Source organism: Melanerpes formicivorus, unplaced genomic scaffold, assembly GCF_026170545.1.
Source record: "Melanerpes formicivorus ecotype bairdi unplaced genomic scaffold, bMelFor1.0.p_v2 SCAF_12, whole genome shotgun sequence".
In the NCBI taxonomy this organism is placed as follows: Eukaryota; Metazoa; Chordata; class Aves; order Piciformes; family Picidae; genus Melanerpes; species Melanerpes formicivorus.
Window position 1 is genome coordinate 12,201,424 of NW_027142364.1, and position 17,720 is coordinate 12,219,143.

At 43.1% G+C, this 17,720-nt stretch overlaps 1 protein-coding gene across 1 annotated transcript; it reads right to left on the minus strand.

Moving 5' to 3' along the window:
• Positions 1–3,110: 3,110 nt before the first annotated feature.
• On the minus strand, positions 3,111–16,627 carry PARL (presenilin associated rhomboid like). Its single transcript, XM_068145411.1, has 10 exons — positions 16,518–16,627; positions 16,232–16,430; positions 15,675–15,815; positions 12,911–12,959; positions 10,940–11,035; positions 9,531–9,680; positions 9,048–9,118; positions 7,657–7,758; positions 5,351–5,448; positions 3,111–3,426 (listed from the first exon to the last, which is right to left on the minus strand). The coding sequence occupies exons 1-10, from the start codon at positions 16,610–16,612 to the stop codon at positions 3,315–3,317; spliced, it is 1,113 nt and encodes a 370-aa protein (XP_068001512.1). The 5' UTR covers positions 16,613–16,627; the 3' UTR covers positions 3,111–3,314.
• Between the last annotated feature and the right edge of the window lie 1,093 nt (positions 16,628–17,720).

The following is a 17,720-nucleotide window of genomic DNA, read 5'->3' on the forward strand; positions in this document are numbered from 1 at the left end:
TTTCCTTGTGCCTGCCGCTTCCTAGCACCGAGTTCAGCTCTGGCACTGTGTGTCTTGGAGCCCACCTACAGCATCAGGGAATGCTTTGAGCAGCTGCTCATCATAGCTTGTAGGATGAAATTGGCACAAAGGCTATCTCAGACACAGAAACCAGAAGAAGCTGGATGAGATTAAAGTTATCTGCATTTAGGAGAGATTTATCACGATTAAAAGCTCGGGGTGGGGGTGAGGGGGGGTGGAGGGGAATACTTCAACAGTAAGACAAAGGAAAGCCATCAAATCAGAAAGCAAAGCAACTGTTGCTGCCAGGAATAGGGGCTGAAAGCTCAGACAGTTCTTTCTAGCACTAAAATGAAATTTCAGTAGATCACTACACTGAAAGAAAATATTCCTTAAACACAGCAAGGCTGCAGCAGACGTTCTTAAAGCCAGTGAAAAAGAATAAAGGATTGTGTCTGTACATGATTGTGACTTTATACTTACTGCTATTTTCCTGCACAAACACTAGCTGCTGTCTCTGCCAAGCATCTGCATAATTATCACATTGTGGTTTGATTCACAACAAGCTCTTTGAGATGGAGGGAGAAAAAGTCATTCCATTTAGTTGTGGCTTAGGTGGTAGCTTATTTTTTTGTTGTTTGCTTGTTGTTCAGGATTTGGTTTGGGTTGGTTGGTTTTGGGTGGTTGTTCTTGTTGGTTGTTTTTTTTTTTTCCCCTAGGTTTGGAGTTTGCTGAGGTTGTGTTGTTGTTGTTTTTAATTTTCATTCTAATTTCCTTGACAGTCAGAGGTGTGACTAAATACTGAGATGCTGGTAAATACTGATGCCATATCTTACCAGGGCATTTGCTTGACAGAAGGTAGCTCATTTACTCTAGTGAGCTCTTACAACTCCAGGCATTTCCTTGCCTGATTGACTTGCATATTGACTTTACTATTGCACTTTGAAAGTCCTTTTGGACCAGAGAAGGTAGTTTACTTTTGGCAGACAATGCTACATGACAGCTCAGGTGCAAAAAAAATTTAAACCCACTGCTTGAGTTCTTGTGCAAGCCTGCATACATTAAATACCTCTAGGGTTTCTATAAATGAGGAAGATTGAGCCATTAGCAAATGCCGTTTGCCCTAACATTAAGGTGAAGCTTAGGTATGAGACCCTCAAAGTACAGCCACTGACTGAAAACACTGTGACTATTTTTCCCAGGAGCCTTGAACCCCTGCAACTCTGAAAAATCCATCAGACATGGAGGCATTGCCTCTGAAGGGTCATACTGAAAATGTTGTGGTGCTCATTTGCGTCATTCTGCCAAGCTGAGAGGATGCAGCAATACCCTGATGCCTGAGCAGCTCTAATGAGTGGCATCCGGTCTCTGCCAGTGACACAAGGGCAGGGCTTCCAAACTTTGAGGTAGGAACTGGTGAATAACTTAAGTGAAAGCTTGGTTTATTTTTCTAACCTGTAAAATATGTTCTTTGGGGTTCATAAACGATTTTCTGCAGTATTAATCCCTGCTGCTTTCAGCCAGGATTGCTAAAAAACCCTAAGCAAATACAGAAGTGTGGAAGAGACTACAAAGGTGAGTAGATAAGAAGAGATGGGGGGAAAAAAACAAAAGGAAGTAGACAAAGACAACAGGCAAGCATTAAATAAGTATAAAACCAACATGGAAACTACTGTGAACTGGAGGGTTGGAGCTTCTTTGGAATGAAATACTCCCTAATGACAAGGACCCTCAACAGCTGTCTTGTGATACTGCTGGCTTCTGCCTGCTTGGGTGGAAGTTAGCTGCAGCTGGCAACAGTGTGCCCTGCTCAAAGAGCAGCCACACAGTCCTGGGCAGGGCTGTGCTGGAACCCTAAGAAAAGGCACACTTGCCCTGAGCATCTAAGAAAGAATAGGAAAGGAGAAGCAGCAAAAGATTAGAAACAAAGTTCCAAAGCTTCTAGAGCAGAGCAAAGGAGCATCAGCTACCCTTAAGTCTTCTGTTTAAGTGTTTAAGTCAACAGGCCCTTCAAACAAACAAATCCTCAGGCATCTCATTTTCCACAGGAGAAAAAATTTAGACTTGAGACAGTAAGGGAGTTTACAGCAATTTTGTACTCCATTTATTACAACTGGTGCCATCTAGTAGTGTGTATTCTTTATCCCTGCAGGAAATGTATGTTCTGCAAGGCACTGCTGTAAAGTAAAAGGGCACAAGTGGCTTCTTAAAGATGCAGTGTGTTCTTTGGCAAGTCAGTCCATCAGAAATGGCTAGCACCTGGAAGAATTCAGCATTTGAGCCTGCCAGCTCACATGTGGGCAGACTCCTCAGCCCCTTCACCAGGGGTCTGGTAGTCCAGCCTGCAAGATACACACAGGGTAAGAACATACCAAACACCCAGTTACTGTTTTTATTTGTATAATGGGAACACTGGTCATGGTACTACCCACAGGTTTACTTGAGTACTTACTTCAGGTTACAGTGTTACAGATCTCAGGCCCCTCAAGTGTTTTTGCTGAAGCTGCTCATTTTTCTAGAGCTGGCACATTCTGAACCAAATGTTACTGCTTTTAAACTTTTTAGAAAAACCTTAAAGGAAACTAGCAATACAGCACATCTTGAAGAGAAAAAAACCCACATTAATGCAGTGAAAGCAGTAGAACTCATGGTAAAATATCCAAGCCCACATTAAGTCATTCTTCCACTGCACACAATTATAAGAAGATACACAGGGTGCCTAAGCCACAGCTCATGAATAAAGCTGGACCATAAACCTGCATGCAAGCTCTGGTAGACAATCCAGAATTGCTTCATGTATTTCAAACTTCAGATCAAAAGAGACCATTGGCTTATCTCATCCAATCTTTTCAACAGTTAAGACCACATTAGCCTGCTATTGGGTCAAGCCTGTCTAAAGCACAGCTAGGAAAGCACCTAGTGTGGTCTGGTGGACATTAGGGGGAATACATGATCCATTAACTTCCTCAGTTTTAAAAATGTTTATGTTCCTAAGTATTAGCCAGTTGTACCCCATTTTTGAAGGTTTTGGGACAGAGCTTTTGGTCACTTCATTGAAAAGCACTTTTTAATTCTTCCTTTTTAAAAAAAATGAAATGCAGACTGTTACCTCAAAAAGCAACAGGATAAAAACCTTTATTGTTCCACCTTAGAGTTCTTTCTACCCATGACAATTTTTGCAGCTGTACTTTACATTAGAAACCTCAGCTCCTCAGAGGCCTGATGTGGAGTAGTAAAAAGACCTTCAAACCCAATTCAATCCCATGTCTTCAAGTAATACACCACTTGGGCAGAAGGTATCTCTGGGATTAGAATCAGTTAGATCTTCCTCCCTTTCCTGTGTTCTTTGTCCTCATTTCATGCCAAGCTTTCACCAGCGGTTCTCTGTTCTTCCAGATGAGCTCGTGGCCATAAGTCACATACCACCTGAGAAACAAAATACAAGTTACAACTGCAAGTTTTCTCTGTATCTGAGGGACAGTCTGATCACTAAAATCAAGGAACTCAGATGTTTAATATAGGACACATGCTGAGGCAGGAAGAATAGTGTTCTTGGAAAGTGCAAGGTAAGCCACTTATTTTCTTGATTCCTAGTAATTAATTTCTGTGTGCTTTTGCTTGTCAGTCCTGAGAATAAAAGACTTCAATTTCATGCTCTCAGGATTTGTACTAAATGCAAAACAAAGAATCCATTTACAATTCTGTTAAAACAGTGCCCTGCTAATCCATCCTGAGAACTGAGTATTTCTGTATGCAAATGCAGCTACCCCATAATGAACAGCCAGATTCCATTCAAAGTGAATTTTCTTCTATAAACATCTAAGTGAACATTTAATCTATCAAAGTATTCTAGCCTAAGTTATTTTATAAGAGAACTATACATGTTCATATATCAGCATAAGTGATTAAGCAAGGGAGGTTAAGGTGGAGGGGAGATGCAGGAGGGGAAGAAACCACATGGAAATAGGTTTAAAGTTGTTCCACAAGCCAAACTTCACACCTGAGTCACAAAAGCACCTTGATATGAGCCATCAGCCAGCGCACACTGGTGCCTTCTGAAGCGGGCAATTGTCTCAGGCAATGTATAGAAAATACTCTGGCCACTTGACATATATCCTAAACAGAGGGCCTGGTTTAGGATGAAGGGACCAGAATGATCACAGTAGAACACATAGCTGAGGGACACAAGTCAACTCAAGACAATTTGTAATGCAACTGCTATTCTATTTTAATGATGTGATAATCTGCATCACAGTGAGCAAGGTGATACAGATGCACCATGGCAGAAAGTAGCTAGGAATCAGCAAGATTACATTAGATACATTTGTGATGCCACAGCAGGGGAGGAAAAGAAACTCTGCAGCACAGCACTTACTCCAAAGCCAAGAAAAGGCAAGTCAGACCAAAATAAGCATGTCCTCTACCTGCTCTTTTCCTGGCCTAGCTAAATCTCAAGTAGACTTTTAAAATGCCTATATAAAATGTTTTAAGATGCTCTTAGCAATAACTGTGGGAAGTAAGACAACATTACAATCAGGCAGAAGGGGAAAAATTCCCTGGGTAATGTAGTTCAAACATGGAACAATGCAGAATTGTTTCCTACAAGCTGGTTTCTGGTAGTTCTCCCCAATTAGGAAGGCCTCAAACAAAGACAACACAGCAATGCTGAGAAACATCAGTAGAGACTGCTCAAAGGAATTTGGCCTGAGCTTATACAAATTTTGTAGCTCTAAATTGGTAATTAGAGGAAAAGCACTGAGACAAAGAAATTTTCTTAGCTGTTTAATTCTAGAAGTATTTTAATTTGTCCATGCTGTATTTTGTGAGCATTTTTTTTTCTGCCTTGTGACTCTCTTCAATGTGCTGGGGAGAGGCAGGACAGAAACAGCGTAAGTTAGGGTGACAGGACAATGTGACATCTAATTTATCATTCCGGTTCAGCTCAGTTTCTTTCTGTGGTGCTGCCTCTGCTAACAATCTGGTCCACGTAGTTTTACAGCACTATGAAGGTAACAATGAGTTGTCATCAATGCTGAATCACAGAGTCACCAAGGTTGGAACAGATCTCAAAGATCATCGAGTCCAACCTGTCACCACAGACCTCATGACTAAACCATGGCACCAAGTGCCATGTTCAATCCCTTCTTGAACACCTCCAGGGACAGTGACTCCATCACCTCCCCGGGCAGCACATTCCAATGGCAAATGACTCTCTCTGTGAAGAGCTTTCTCCTCACCTCGAGCCTAAACCTCCCTGTCAAAAAAACCTCCACACTTCAGAGATCAGAGGCAAAACATATAGGATGAATTCACATAGGAAACAAACAAAAGTTAGTAAATACAGACTTACATTCCAAAGAGAGCTCCTCCAAGATGTGCAGCATGGTCAAAAAGTCTCCAGCCTAGAGCAAGCCCTGCAGTGTCAAATGCAATTATAGCTTTTAAAGCCTGGAAAGGAACAGAACATGGAATGACAGAATTAGTCACAGCATATAATGACTACTGAGAGCAGATTTTCCAATTTGGGATTGAAAAATAATCTGTACATTTTGATTCAAAGCAGTCACTGTAAAAGAAGTCTTAAAGCAACAGACTCAGGCCCTAGCTCTACGGTGCTGTCAGAATACAGACATGAGCAGATACAGAATGTGTCCTTTTCAAATACTCGGGTGTCTTCTTATTTCTAAAGCCATACATATACCTGAGAAAAAGACACCACCTAACTGCAACATTCTCATTCACTAGTTCTGATACAGCTTAGTTATGAGTGCCTCTCTGTCTTCCCAAATACAACCCTCTAGTGGATGGAGCATGTAGGGCAGCATCCTCGACATAACACTCTCCTAAACGATTCATCTGCTGAAGGTAGAAAAATCAGTATGATAGTGAACAGCTCTGTGGCCAGAATCAGCATCAGTAACAGTATTACCATCCCAAAGAGATACAAACCACTAGAACTGTGGTGCAGAATGTCAAATTGTACTAAATGCCTCATTCAAAAAAGACCAGGAGATTTAACGTTAGGAAGAAATGTTACTTTAAGTAGGATAGGAGCCATACTGCTATATTGGCTTGTTTATTTAGAATAAACCAAACCAGGTTGGAAGAGACCTTGAAGATCATCGCGTCCAACCCATCAACCAATCCAACCCACCTAAACAACTAACCCATGGCACCAAGCACCCCATCAAGTCTCCTCCTGAACACCTCCAATGACAGCAACTCCACCACCTCCCCAGGCAGCCCACTCCATAGCGCAATCACTCTTTCTGTATAGAACTTCTTCCTAATATCCAACCTGAACCTCCCCTGGCGCAGCCTCAGACTGTGTCCTCTTGTTCTGGTACTGGCTGCCTGGGAGAAGAGACCATCATCAGCCTGTCTACAACTTCCCTTCAGGTAGTTGTAGAGAGTGATAAGGTCACCTCTGAGTCTCCTCTTCTCCAGGCTAAGCAATCCCAGCTCCCTCAGTCTTTCCTCACAGGGCTTGTGTTCCAAAGCCCTCACCAACTTTGTTGCTTTAAGAGCTGATTATGGTATAGATGTAAGGTAGGCTAAAGGAGCACAGAAAGTGTAGAAATACAGTTACAGGGCTTAAGTTATTCCAACCTTTATACTGCAATAGTCACTGCTGCTTGTGATTTTACTGCTGCAGTGGGTACTTCCCCCCAGCGATGCTCTCTGTGGCTCTGCCAATTTTTCTACCCTAGGCATCTCTTTTAATGAAGATGCAGTTACAGGGTAGCATGCAAAAAACCCCACCAGTCCAGGCCCACCCAAATAGAAGTGCAAGAAAAACATAAAAGGTGACATCCAAGAACAGCTGTTCAAATCTGTAAACTTCACTTACCAACAAAACAAACAAACCAACCCTCACCAAGCAAACAAGAACAAAACAAAAAGCCCCAACCAAACAAAAAAATTTAACAATGTGATCTTGAAATGACAAAACTTAACTGCTTTAGGTAAACCAGTAGAACAACTTTATAAAGCAGACTAAAGTTAACCTACTAAAGCACATCAAGTTATACACAAAAAGCTTTTCTTAAGTGGGGCAGTGGACATGCTTGGAAGAATTTAATGGACAAAAGGAGTCCTAGCAATACACATGAAAAAGCCTCAGTAGTTTATTTCCAATCCTGACAGAGTTCTTCGAAGAATCAAATGCTGAATGCCTCCAAATGAGGAGACAAGTATTCCTCCAGGGCAGGAAGGTTATTTCCCTTGAGAAGTGAGAATTCTGGGTTTCCCACCTTGACAAATTTTCCTTCAAAACCAGTGTATTATTATTAGCTTAGTTTGCAGCAAGTCCTGCTATTAAAAATACCACCCATCAGAAAACACAGTATGTGTGTGCAAATTTCCTCAGGCAGGTGAACCTCAGTCCTTCCCAATTTCTTTCACCTCTAAGTATTGGTTTGAAACAGACTCAGAGGAGGGTGGAATTTAGGATAATTCTAAACTGACTACACACTTGTGTAATGACTGTGCTAGGCTGCAACAATTCAGAACTGGTCTCCAGGACTTCCATGACCTGTATTTTCTTTCAAAAGAAATTAAAACAGCCACACAATTGAAGAGGACACATGCTCAGATCTTGGAGAGGCATGGGGAAAACATTTTAAGATGAGGATTTCCAAGCTGAAAGGCACTTACGCTTCCTGCTGTGAATGTGAACATTGGAAGAAATATGATGGCTAGTTTTGCTTCTGGCATCTTTGTGCATACAGCTGCAAGGACAGTCATTATAGCTCCTGACTGTAAATACATCAAAAGACATCAAAGTAAGCTCACATGTTACATAAGGGGTAGTTTATTTTTCTGTGTGTTAACCCCTGGTCCCTTTGGCTGTTACTTTCAAAGACAGCCATGTGGTTACACCCCAAAGTAAAAGGCACCACAGCAAAGTTCAAAATAAAAATAAAGCAAGATGCTACTATTTAATTTCAGTATCTGAAGTGATAAGTACTGGGAACAACAGTATCACTCAGATGCTCATGTAATTAAGAAATCCTGCTCCCCCCTTGATTTTTAAGATAACAGTTTATGTCAAAATGCTGTTTGCCCAGTAAACCCCAGCAATCTAACATATATCAAACACAGACATCTCAGATGCAGGGAATCATTCTGAAGTTTGTACCAAAACAAGAAAAACAACAGATGGAAAGGGACAAGAAGTCTTTTGTCTAGAAAACAAGCAATTGTCTGGTCTTTAATATAACCACAGGCTTTTAATATGAATGGAAAGGCTGTGAATGCAGTGAACAAATGCAAGGTGTGGCAATTTCAGTGAGCTGAGATCAGTATAACTAATGAGAAGTAACTTGCTCCAGATACAGGTTTTTTATCACAAGGGACGATACACTGACAGCATTACCAAGAACTCTGAACTTGCTCAACAGATCTTTTAATTCCAACTGAAAAATAAGAATGTGACTTTGGCTTTTATCACATTTATTTACTAAAGTAAGTTACAAGCCTTTAAAACTTGGCAAAAAGTTATGCTCACTTCAAACTTTAAGTTAAGTGTTTTCACATGTTCTATTAAAAATACCTGTAAGGCACAGCCAGCCACAACATCTCCTCAGCCTGCCTCACATCTTTCATACTGTGAGACTTCTGGCAGGAGTGCTGCCCTTTTTGCACAGCATGCCCTACAACTTCCACTGGTATGGCATGCTGATTTTGATTGTCTGATTACATTATCTCTTTCTCAAGTACTCTATCTTCAATTAGCTAAGACTTCAATTATGAAATAAGTTATGGAACTGAACTATATGCTCAGTGACAGGAGGTCCCGCTGTTAAGTACTCATTTACAAGCCATTAGCATTAAGTGCCATTAGTTCTGGGCTGCGGCTGCAAGAGTGTTAACGTGCTTGAAGAACAGGCACAGGAATCACTGCCTGGTTCTTGGTTTTGGTAACCCTTACTAGTTTCCATTATCCCAATTGCATTCTTGGCTTTTAAGCATGTTAAAGAATACTGCAGACTTTGAAAATGGCTTCAGAGATAGTTACAAGGTCTCCAATATCCTGAGATACTTACAGCTCCAAGGGATGGTTCAAACCTTCCAGTGGCCATTTTAGCAACATAACTGACAAAAGAGGAGATAACCCCTAGAAAGGAAAAATGACAGTTGGAAATAATGCCAGCAATGCAGACAAGCATCAGAAAGTACAACAATGTTATCTGAATGCCTTCCTAAAGGAGCTAATATAGGTGATGAGATGGTGTTGGTTGTTGTTGCAACTTGAATTAACTAGTGATCTTTTGCCATCAAACTCCCACAAGCCATTTTATTTTGGTAGCTAAACATGAATTCAAACCAGACACTTGTATTGTCATAGTAGTTTGAAGCCAAATATCCTAAACCCATTAAAATTCTGTAGGACAGCAAATGACTACTGCAGTCCTTACAGAGCAATGTATGGGGCTGAACAATGGCCATCTCTCATCATGCCTTTATTAACCATGCACTCACTTCACTTGCATGAGTACATATTTATGTATGTATATATTTAACCTTACCAGCAGAAAGATACACTGCAATGAACTGCTCACATCCCAGAAGAGAGACAATGCTGCTGGAAAAGCTCCATAAAACATACATATTTGCTGCCATGTGGAACAGAGAGAAGTGACTGAATGTAGAGAGCAGCATGGGAGAACACAGGGCTCCTAGAAAAGCAATTAATGAAAATAAAGTCAGTGTTTTAATTAGGCTCAATGTGCACGTCATGCAGATTAGGAGTGTATCAAGATACACTACAGGCTAATTATACTTAGAATTCAAGTATAACAAATTTGATATTCTATGCAATACCTTTGGAAAGGTGGAATATAGACCTCAGAGATAGGCAAGAGGTACAAACAGCTACTTCAGAAAGTCTTAACTACCTACTTGGGAATATCTAGCATAAAAATTTGTATCTTATGACATGCTTGGAAAACAAGAGATTTTATTTGTATGAGTAACTACACAAAATTATTTTGCAAAAGAGAAACTCAAGGAAAAACAACCTTACTTCTAAAAAAAAGCTACTAGCTCTCCTCACTGAGCCAGCAGCCTGGAAAATGCACGAAAGCTGATCAGCAGCTTTGAAGGTCACCACAATTCCAAATAGGAGTGTTTGGAGTGACTGATGCTCAGGTCTAGATAACAGCTATCTTTGAGCTTGGAATGGTGTGGGGAATTGGTTGAGTTTCCATTCTTTCAGAAGAAATTAGGTTAGCAGAATGTATCCTAATGCATATTTATCTCATCTTTTTTTATTGGGGAAATGAAAACTAATTTTTCTGCCATTAAATATTAGTTCCTTGCTTTCTTAAGCTACCCTTTTCAGGACCTTTCACACAGAGGGAAAGCCAAGTCTATGGTTTTTTCCTAACAAACCAAAGCACATTTTTGAAACAAGGATTGTGTACATAACACACAGACTAATGCTCATCTGCTGATGAAAGCATACATGCATGTGACTGATAACATTCCATGGGATGCCAAGGGAAGAGTCAAGGAAGGGGAAAACTAAAGAGATCACATTTGAGTCTGGTTTCTGACTGGCAGTATTCTCCTGCTTCCCAATTACTGCTATGGTTCACAGTCTGTCTGGGAAAACAGAAGGGGCTGGCATCACTGGAAGAACTGCCTCCTCACCCTTACAAAGGCAGGAGCTGCATCCTACTGATTGCAGTGGAAAGCCAGGTAGCAGACAACAGTTTTGACACTACAGTATTTAGAAAAGAACCAATGTTTGCTTTATCAAAAAACCAAACCCAAACATTTCCCCCCAAACCATTTCCTGTCTAGAAAGGATGACATATTTGGACATGACTCAGACTGTTTGTAGGTGATGGAACTACAAGTAAGCCTTGCACCATGATCAGAGGTTCTATCACATCCTAGTGTGGAAAAGTCACCCAAATTACTGTGCACTCACTGGAGGATGGATCTGAGGTGAAATATGTAAACATAATCCGTCGCATGCCAGGCAGCCTCCATAAACAGAACACAAAGACATTTGCAGCTATAATGCCTATTGAGAGGAGAAAAAGATTAAAAAAGCAAATTACTAATGGAATACACCATAATTCCTGCTGTAAACAAGCACCCAGAAGTAAGTTACAAGAATCGTACTTCAGTATTCCCTTCTCTACAGAGTTTAGAAAAAGCAAAGAAAAAGGTATTTAGATAGTGGAAGTCTTAAAAAATAAATGTAACATTTAATTTCAACTGGTTTAACACATTGTAATGAATGCAGCAGTCCAAAAACCTGTACTGAAGCTGTTCAAGTTATGGTTTCACACTTCTATTCCACTGTAGAATCAATGAAACAAGAGCCAGTTGAAGAGGTCACATTTCTTGCCTCTCCACCTGCTTATTCCCAGGTGCCACAATCTGCTACACAGCTGCATTTAACTGTGCATGGAGGGGAGAAGACCAGGGCAACCATACAGTTAGTACACATCCTGTCTGGTTTTGGAGAAGCTTTGGTTTTGAGGGAATTGTAAAGATACTGTTTAGAGATCAAGCATAAAAAAAATTGCATTGGTGTTGCTAAGGAACAGTAACCTTTGGGAGACAGCAAACATGCAGCCTTTTACTTCACAGATGTTTACTGAAATCTTAGGTCATTTTAAATAATCTCAGAATGGTTTGGATTGGAAGGGACCTCCGAAGGTCATCTAGTCCAACCCCCCTGCAGTGAGCAGGGACATCCTCCCTGTCAAGCCTCACCTTGCTATCTCCAGGGATGGGGCCTCAACTACTGCCCTGAGCAACACATTCCAGGGTTCCATTACCTTCATGGTAAAGAACTTGTTCCTAACATCCAATCTAAATTTGCTCTTAAATTAAAAACATTGCCCCTCATCCTATCACTGCAGGCCTTTGTAAACAGTCCCTCTGCAGCTGTCTTGTAGTCCCCCTTCAGGTACTGGAAGGCTTCTATTAGGTCGCACAAAAGCCTTCTCTTTTCCAGAATATGTAAATATCCTTAAATAAGAATTTTAGCTATTAAAAACATAAGGATGCAAATGTATTGTTTCTTGTTTTAAGTGCCTTCTCTATTCATATTTAAGTATTCAGGCATTTAAAATATTTTATAATAGCTAGAAACATTAAAGGAGAAAACTGTGATTGCTTTACACATTGGTATATGTCTCAATTATTCTCCATTTGAAGTTTGCAATAAAATGCAAGAACTGTGAAAAACAGTGATACATAAATCCTAGAACTACAACTTCAACATATCTCTTCTTTTGACTTCATCCTATTCCACTATGGTCTCTTAGGAACAATTTCCCCTGCATGCTAAACCAAGATGTTCCAGAACTGGCGACAATTTCAGTACTGCAAGCCAACCTTGTTATGGTAATCAAGGGTAAATATCTGAATGGCTCAGGGTCTACCAACTAGAATTTGTCATTGCTTCTTAGATTAACCAGATGTTGAGGGAAACAGTAGAAACTATAGAGTATGAATCTTCACCACCCCTGCCCCAACACAGCTTTCCTATTTGTATCATGACCTGGCTCAAGAGCAATTCAAAGCACCATACATACATTTCCTGACAGCACTTGTTAATGGAGTGACCTGAGATTATTTCTGCCCAAAACATTCAGCACACTCAGTGGAATGTAAAAACCTGTTCCCTCTAAAAACATGTGCTGTTTTTCACAGTTCCTCAGCAAAATGTTGCTAATCCTCCATGCTCTCACACAGATGCATACATAAAACACTTTGTGAGAAGGAAGTGTAGCAGAAATAGCGTGTCTGCAGGTGCATGTTTACACATGCTTTGTGCCTAACAACCTAAATGCAGTATGAAAGCCATCTGTTTTAACATACTGTACCTGTTTGCCATATTTCTCTTCCTGTGAATGTCTAATACTTGTAAGCTAACACAAACCTGTCACAGTCCGCTGACCCTCAGTCAGGTTATTCCACCAGCTGTTAACCTGAAACAGAATCATGGTGCATCAGTGCCACTGTGCAGCGTTCGCAATCTCAAGAAGAGTCATGTAAGGGTCTACCTTTTTAAGGAAGGAAAGCATTTGTTTGAAATCTGTGAAGTAAACTGGTTTGAAACATTTCCACTTCTGACTGGCTTAGCTTTTCCAGCTGGCGTTTCCTTGCTCAAGAACAGTCATCTACTCCCCTTTTTGTAAAATGCCATAGCTTAACAGTTTCTTCAAAAAGAATGAGGTTGTATTCTTTCACACTGCTCCAAGGGTTTACCTCTGCTTGTACTAAACAAGGATCCAGCCCATAATGCTTACTTTAGCAGATTAGCCAAAGTTAGCACAAACCCTACCCCAGCTAAGCCTCACCCTAATGCTGTCTAACATACACCACCCACCTTTGAGCAATTCCACTTTTGTGCCAGGGTCACTTTTGCAGAGGTGGCTCACAAGATGTGGAATCCATTCCCCCTTGCGTGCAGCTCACCCAGCCCTCCTCCAAGCTTAAACCCCTGAAAAAGTTTATTTTGAGCGCAGTCAGCCCACAGGCAAATTCCATCCCACTTTCCCTTCCTCAGCTTTCAGAACCACAAATATTTTATTGATAACTCAGCAACTTTCCAACCACACTGATGGGGACACAATGTCCTAAAAATGATCTGCAGGTTGGAGGCAGATGGTTAATGCTAGACGAAACAAACCATTCACTGTTTGATATCAAAGTAACACCTTCCTCACATCTTTTTGTTTGCTTCTCTGGCACAGCATACAGGTACTGGTATTTCTCACAAAGATGGCCAGTTTAAGAGCAATAAACAAATTGAATTCTTCTACAATACAAGAAGTAGACACCCTCAGAAGCTACTGGGGAACCCTGAACATTTGAAAATAGAACTTACCAGTTGAAGAGGTGGATTAGGAGTTTAAGCCTATTAACAGGGCAGTTTTGGTTTGGCTTTTTTGTTTGGATAGTTAATCACCAGATGTTCCCCTTCATGTTTTGAAGGAAAACAGTAACTACAAAGCCAAAGTTGTTTAAAATAATCATTGTCTCCTCTGCAGGTCATATACACCATGCCATGCTGGGCTGTGTGCTGTGTTTTAGATGTCTGACCAAACCAGTACCAATAACACACTAAGTTCTAGCTTTTGCTGGACAGTGTTTGCACACCATCAAGTATCTCCCATTTTTCACTGCCCCTGTGCTGAATACACTTGGTGTGTACAGCAAGCTGGGAAGGGACACAACTGGGAGGATCACTTGAACTAACTGAAGAAATATTCCCTCCCAGGTAACGTTGTGCTCACAAGTAATTTAAGAAGGACACTGAGACTCTTGAACGTATCCAGAGAAGGGCAACGAGGCTGGTGAGAGGCCTCGAGCACAAGCCCTACGAGGAGAAGCTGAGGGAGCTGGGATTGTTTAGCCTGGAGAAGAGGAGGCTCATGGGAGACCTCATTGCTCTCTACAACCACCTGAAGGGAGGTTGTAGCCAGGTGGGGGTTGGTCTCTTCTCCCAGGCAACCAGCACCAGAACAAGAGGACACAGTCTCTCACTGCACCAGGGGAAGTTTAGGCTTGAGGTGAGGAGAAAGTTCTTCATAGAGAGAGTTGTTAGCCACTGGAATGGGCTGCCCAGGGAGGTGGTGGAGTTGCCACCCCTGGAGGTGTTCAAGAGGGGATTGGACGTGGCACTTGGTGCCATGGTTTAGTAGTCATGAGGTCTTGGGTGACAGGTTGGACTTGATGATCTTTCAGGTCTTTTCCAACCTTATTGCTTCTATGCATAGTAGTTTTTAGGTTTAGCTGTATTTTGCTTATGAAGTGGGTGGGCATTGGTTTGCCCTCCTTCCCTCTTCTCCCACTTATCAAGTCATTTTTTTTTTTAATTTAAAATTTTTGAACTTTACTTTCAAGTTTTCTTGCTTTTATTCTTCCTTCCCTCTTCCCCCATCCTACTGGGAGCAAGGAGCTATGTGATGCTTAACCACCCACCAGAGTGAACCTACAACGTGCCCATTTTGCACGAAGCACCACAGTGCACACAATGCAATTACAAAACCAGCTGCTCTGTATGTGCCCCACCCAGGACCTTGTGCTTCTCCAGCTCTGTATTCAGCCCCTACTTCCCTTGGGCAAGAAGAACTGAAAGACTTATCAAACCTAGTCTATCACAACCCACAGCAGTAACCTTGAAACAAACATAACTAAACTAAATGTGCATGTTTTTAGATTTAAATACACTTAACTGAATGACTGACAAAGTTCTTTGACATTCTGAAAGTGTAACAAGTCTTGCAGCACTTATGTTGCTCTTACTGCCCTAACTCTAAAGCATCAGCATGGAAATATCACCTCTCATAATAGTGAAAAAACAGAAAGTACCTGGTTAAGATATAAAAACTACTGCTGCTGAGCTCTATTTCAAGGTGAAGATGGTATTTTTCTCCAATAAAGCTTCTGTAGTGATATTGTGAGCTACAGTTTTCTAGAACTAATTCTATCAGTTTCTCTTGTAAGAAAACACATCTGCTATAGTTTGCTGAGAACTCATTATTTCTCCAAGTTACACAACACGATAAACAGGACAAGTATTTGTTGTACAGATGGTGCTTACAGACGTGTCTACACCAGAGGAGTGATTTGGTTGTGTTTTATAGCGCTGCAAGGATTCACCCACACCAGCACAGGCCAGGCCTGCTTCTGTGTACCTGCTTTCTGAAGTCTCCTCTTTTCTGTGGCCGTATTTTATCCAACCAGTCTGCTCGAGCTTCCTCAAAATAGGTCTGGACCCGAGACTTGAGCGATTCATACTGCCAGATGGCAGCAGATCCAAAGGCAGAGCCTGTGAACTGGGTAACAGTGGGCAGAGTCAAAAGTTGCATCAGGACATACGAAATAAATTTTTAACATTGACATCAAACAGTGGAACAACCTCTGTGGGAACATGGTGGGGTCCCCATCACTGCAGACACTGAAGATGGGATTGGACAGAGTGCTTGACAATCGTACCTAGGCTCCCTTTCCCACAAAAGGTTGGAGCAGAGCTGGGCTGTTCTCATTCTATCAAATCAATGCACTGTCTCCTGGCTTCGGTCGACGAAGCCAGGCTCGTCCCGGGTTTATGCTACATACCATAGCCAGGGGCTCTGCCCTAAGCTTGCTTCTAAATGGAACTAAAGCACCGCTGATGGTTATAGGTCCCACCACAGAACCGTCCGCCCGGACTGCCTGCCCACCGCACTCCCGGCTCATAGAAGCTACTTACCCCCACCGCGAAAAGGAACGGCTTGACTAGGCGGCCTGGCGAGGGGCGGCCAGCGCTGGTCCGTGGAGGCGGCGGGCAGAGGCTGCGACGCGGGGCCGGTGGGCCGGGCCGCGTCTCGGCAGCGGCGGCTTCAGAGGGCTCCTCGGCCCGCGGCCGCGCTCGGCGAAAGCCCTGTCGCCGCTCCAGCAGCACTGTCAGTCTGCGGCAGAGAGATGCGGACAGTCAGCACCATCCCGCCCGTCCCCAACAGCCTCCCTCTTCCCGGCCCATCCCGGCATAGCGGTACCTGTGCGGCCGCGGGCCCCGAGCGCGGGCCCAGCACCACCACGCCATGTTGGGGGCCTCCCCGCGCCGAGCGCTTCCGGGGCAGCCGGAAGCCATCTTGCCGACGTTGAGCTGGGCGCCCGAAGGAAGAGTTGAGGCAGCCCCTTGGGCACCCCCTGCGCCTTGGTCCGGGGGCTCCCGGTGCCGGAGCACCGCTCCGCACTGCGAACGCTCTGCAGGGCTCCCGGCGCCGATTTATACAGGGTCGAGGGGGGTATTTCCGGCAGCTGTCCCCGACGCCATGTGGAGACGGCCGTCTCGGCTCTGCCCCGCCATAGTGGGAGTGGCGCTGCAGGGCCCCCTTCGGTCGCCATGACGAGTGTGGCAGGAGCTTTACTTCCCTGGCCCCCTTGGGGAGTAGCGCTGTTGCTGTGTCATTACGCATTTGCATGGTTTTAATACATTCTTCAGAAGCCTTCTGCAGTAGACAGAGCCTGTCTCCTAGCATAGGGCTCAGCTGGCAGCACAGCAGAACACAGGAGGATGGGGCTGCTGCCTCAGCCTTGCCTTGCTCCACGGTGTGGCTCCACTTCATTATGCTTCATCACCTTTAGAATCATTGAGGTTGGAAAAGACCTTTAAGACCATCAAGTCTGACCATCAACACTGCAGAACCATGCCCACTAAGCCAGGTCCTGAGTGCCATGTCTATATGTTTTTTGAACACATGACTGCACCTCTACCCTGTGCAAGCCTGTTACAATGCCTGACCACTCTTGCAGTAAAGATTTTTTCCCCCTAATATCCAATCTAAATCTCCCATGGTGCAACTTGAGGCCATTTTCTCATATTGCTGCTTACTAGAGAGAAGAGACCAACCTCCACCTCACTACAGCCTCCTTTCAGATAGTTGTAGAGCACAATAAAGTCTCCCCTCAGCCTCCTCCAGGCTGAACAGCCCCAGTTCCCTCAGTTGCTCTTCATTAGCCTTCTTCTCCAGACTTCCTTACCTTGCTCCTCCACTCTGCCTTGCATCATCACTGGGCTGCTGCAGCAAGTGGCTGCACATGGCTCACCAGGTGTGAGGCAGCTATCCCACCCCACAGCCTTCTTCCAGGCTGCCGTGTTCTTTGTTACCCAGGTTGGGTGCCCCCAGTCATCCTGCAATCCCCTCAGTGCTATATGGGGCTCCAGCCTCACACTGTGCTGCTCTTCCCAACAAGAT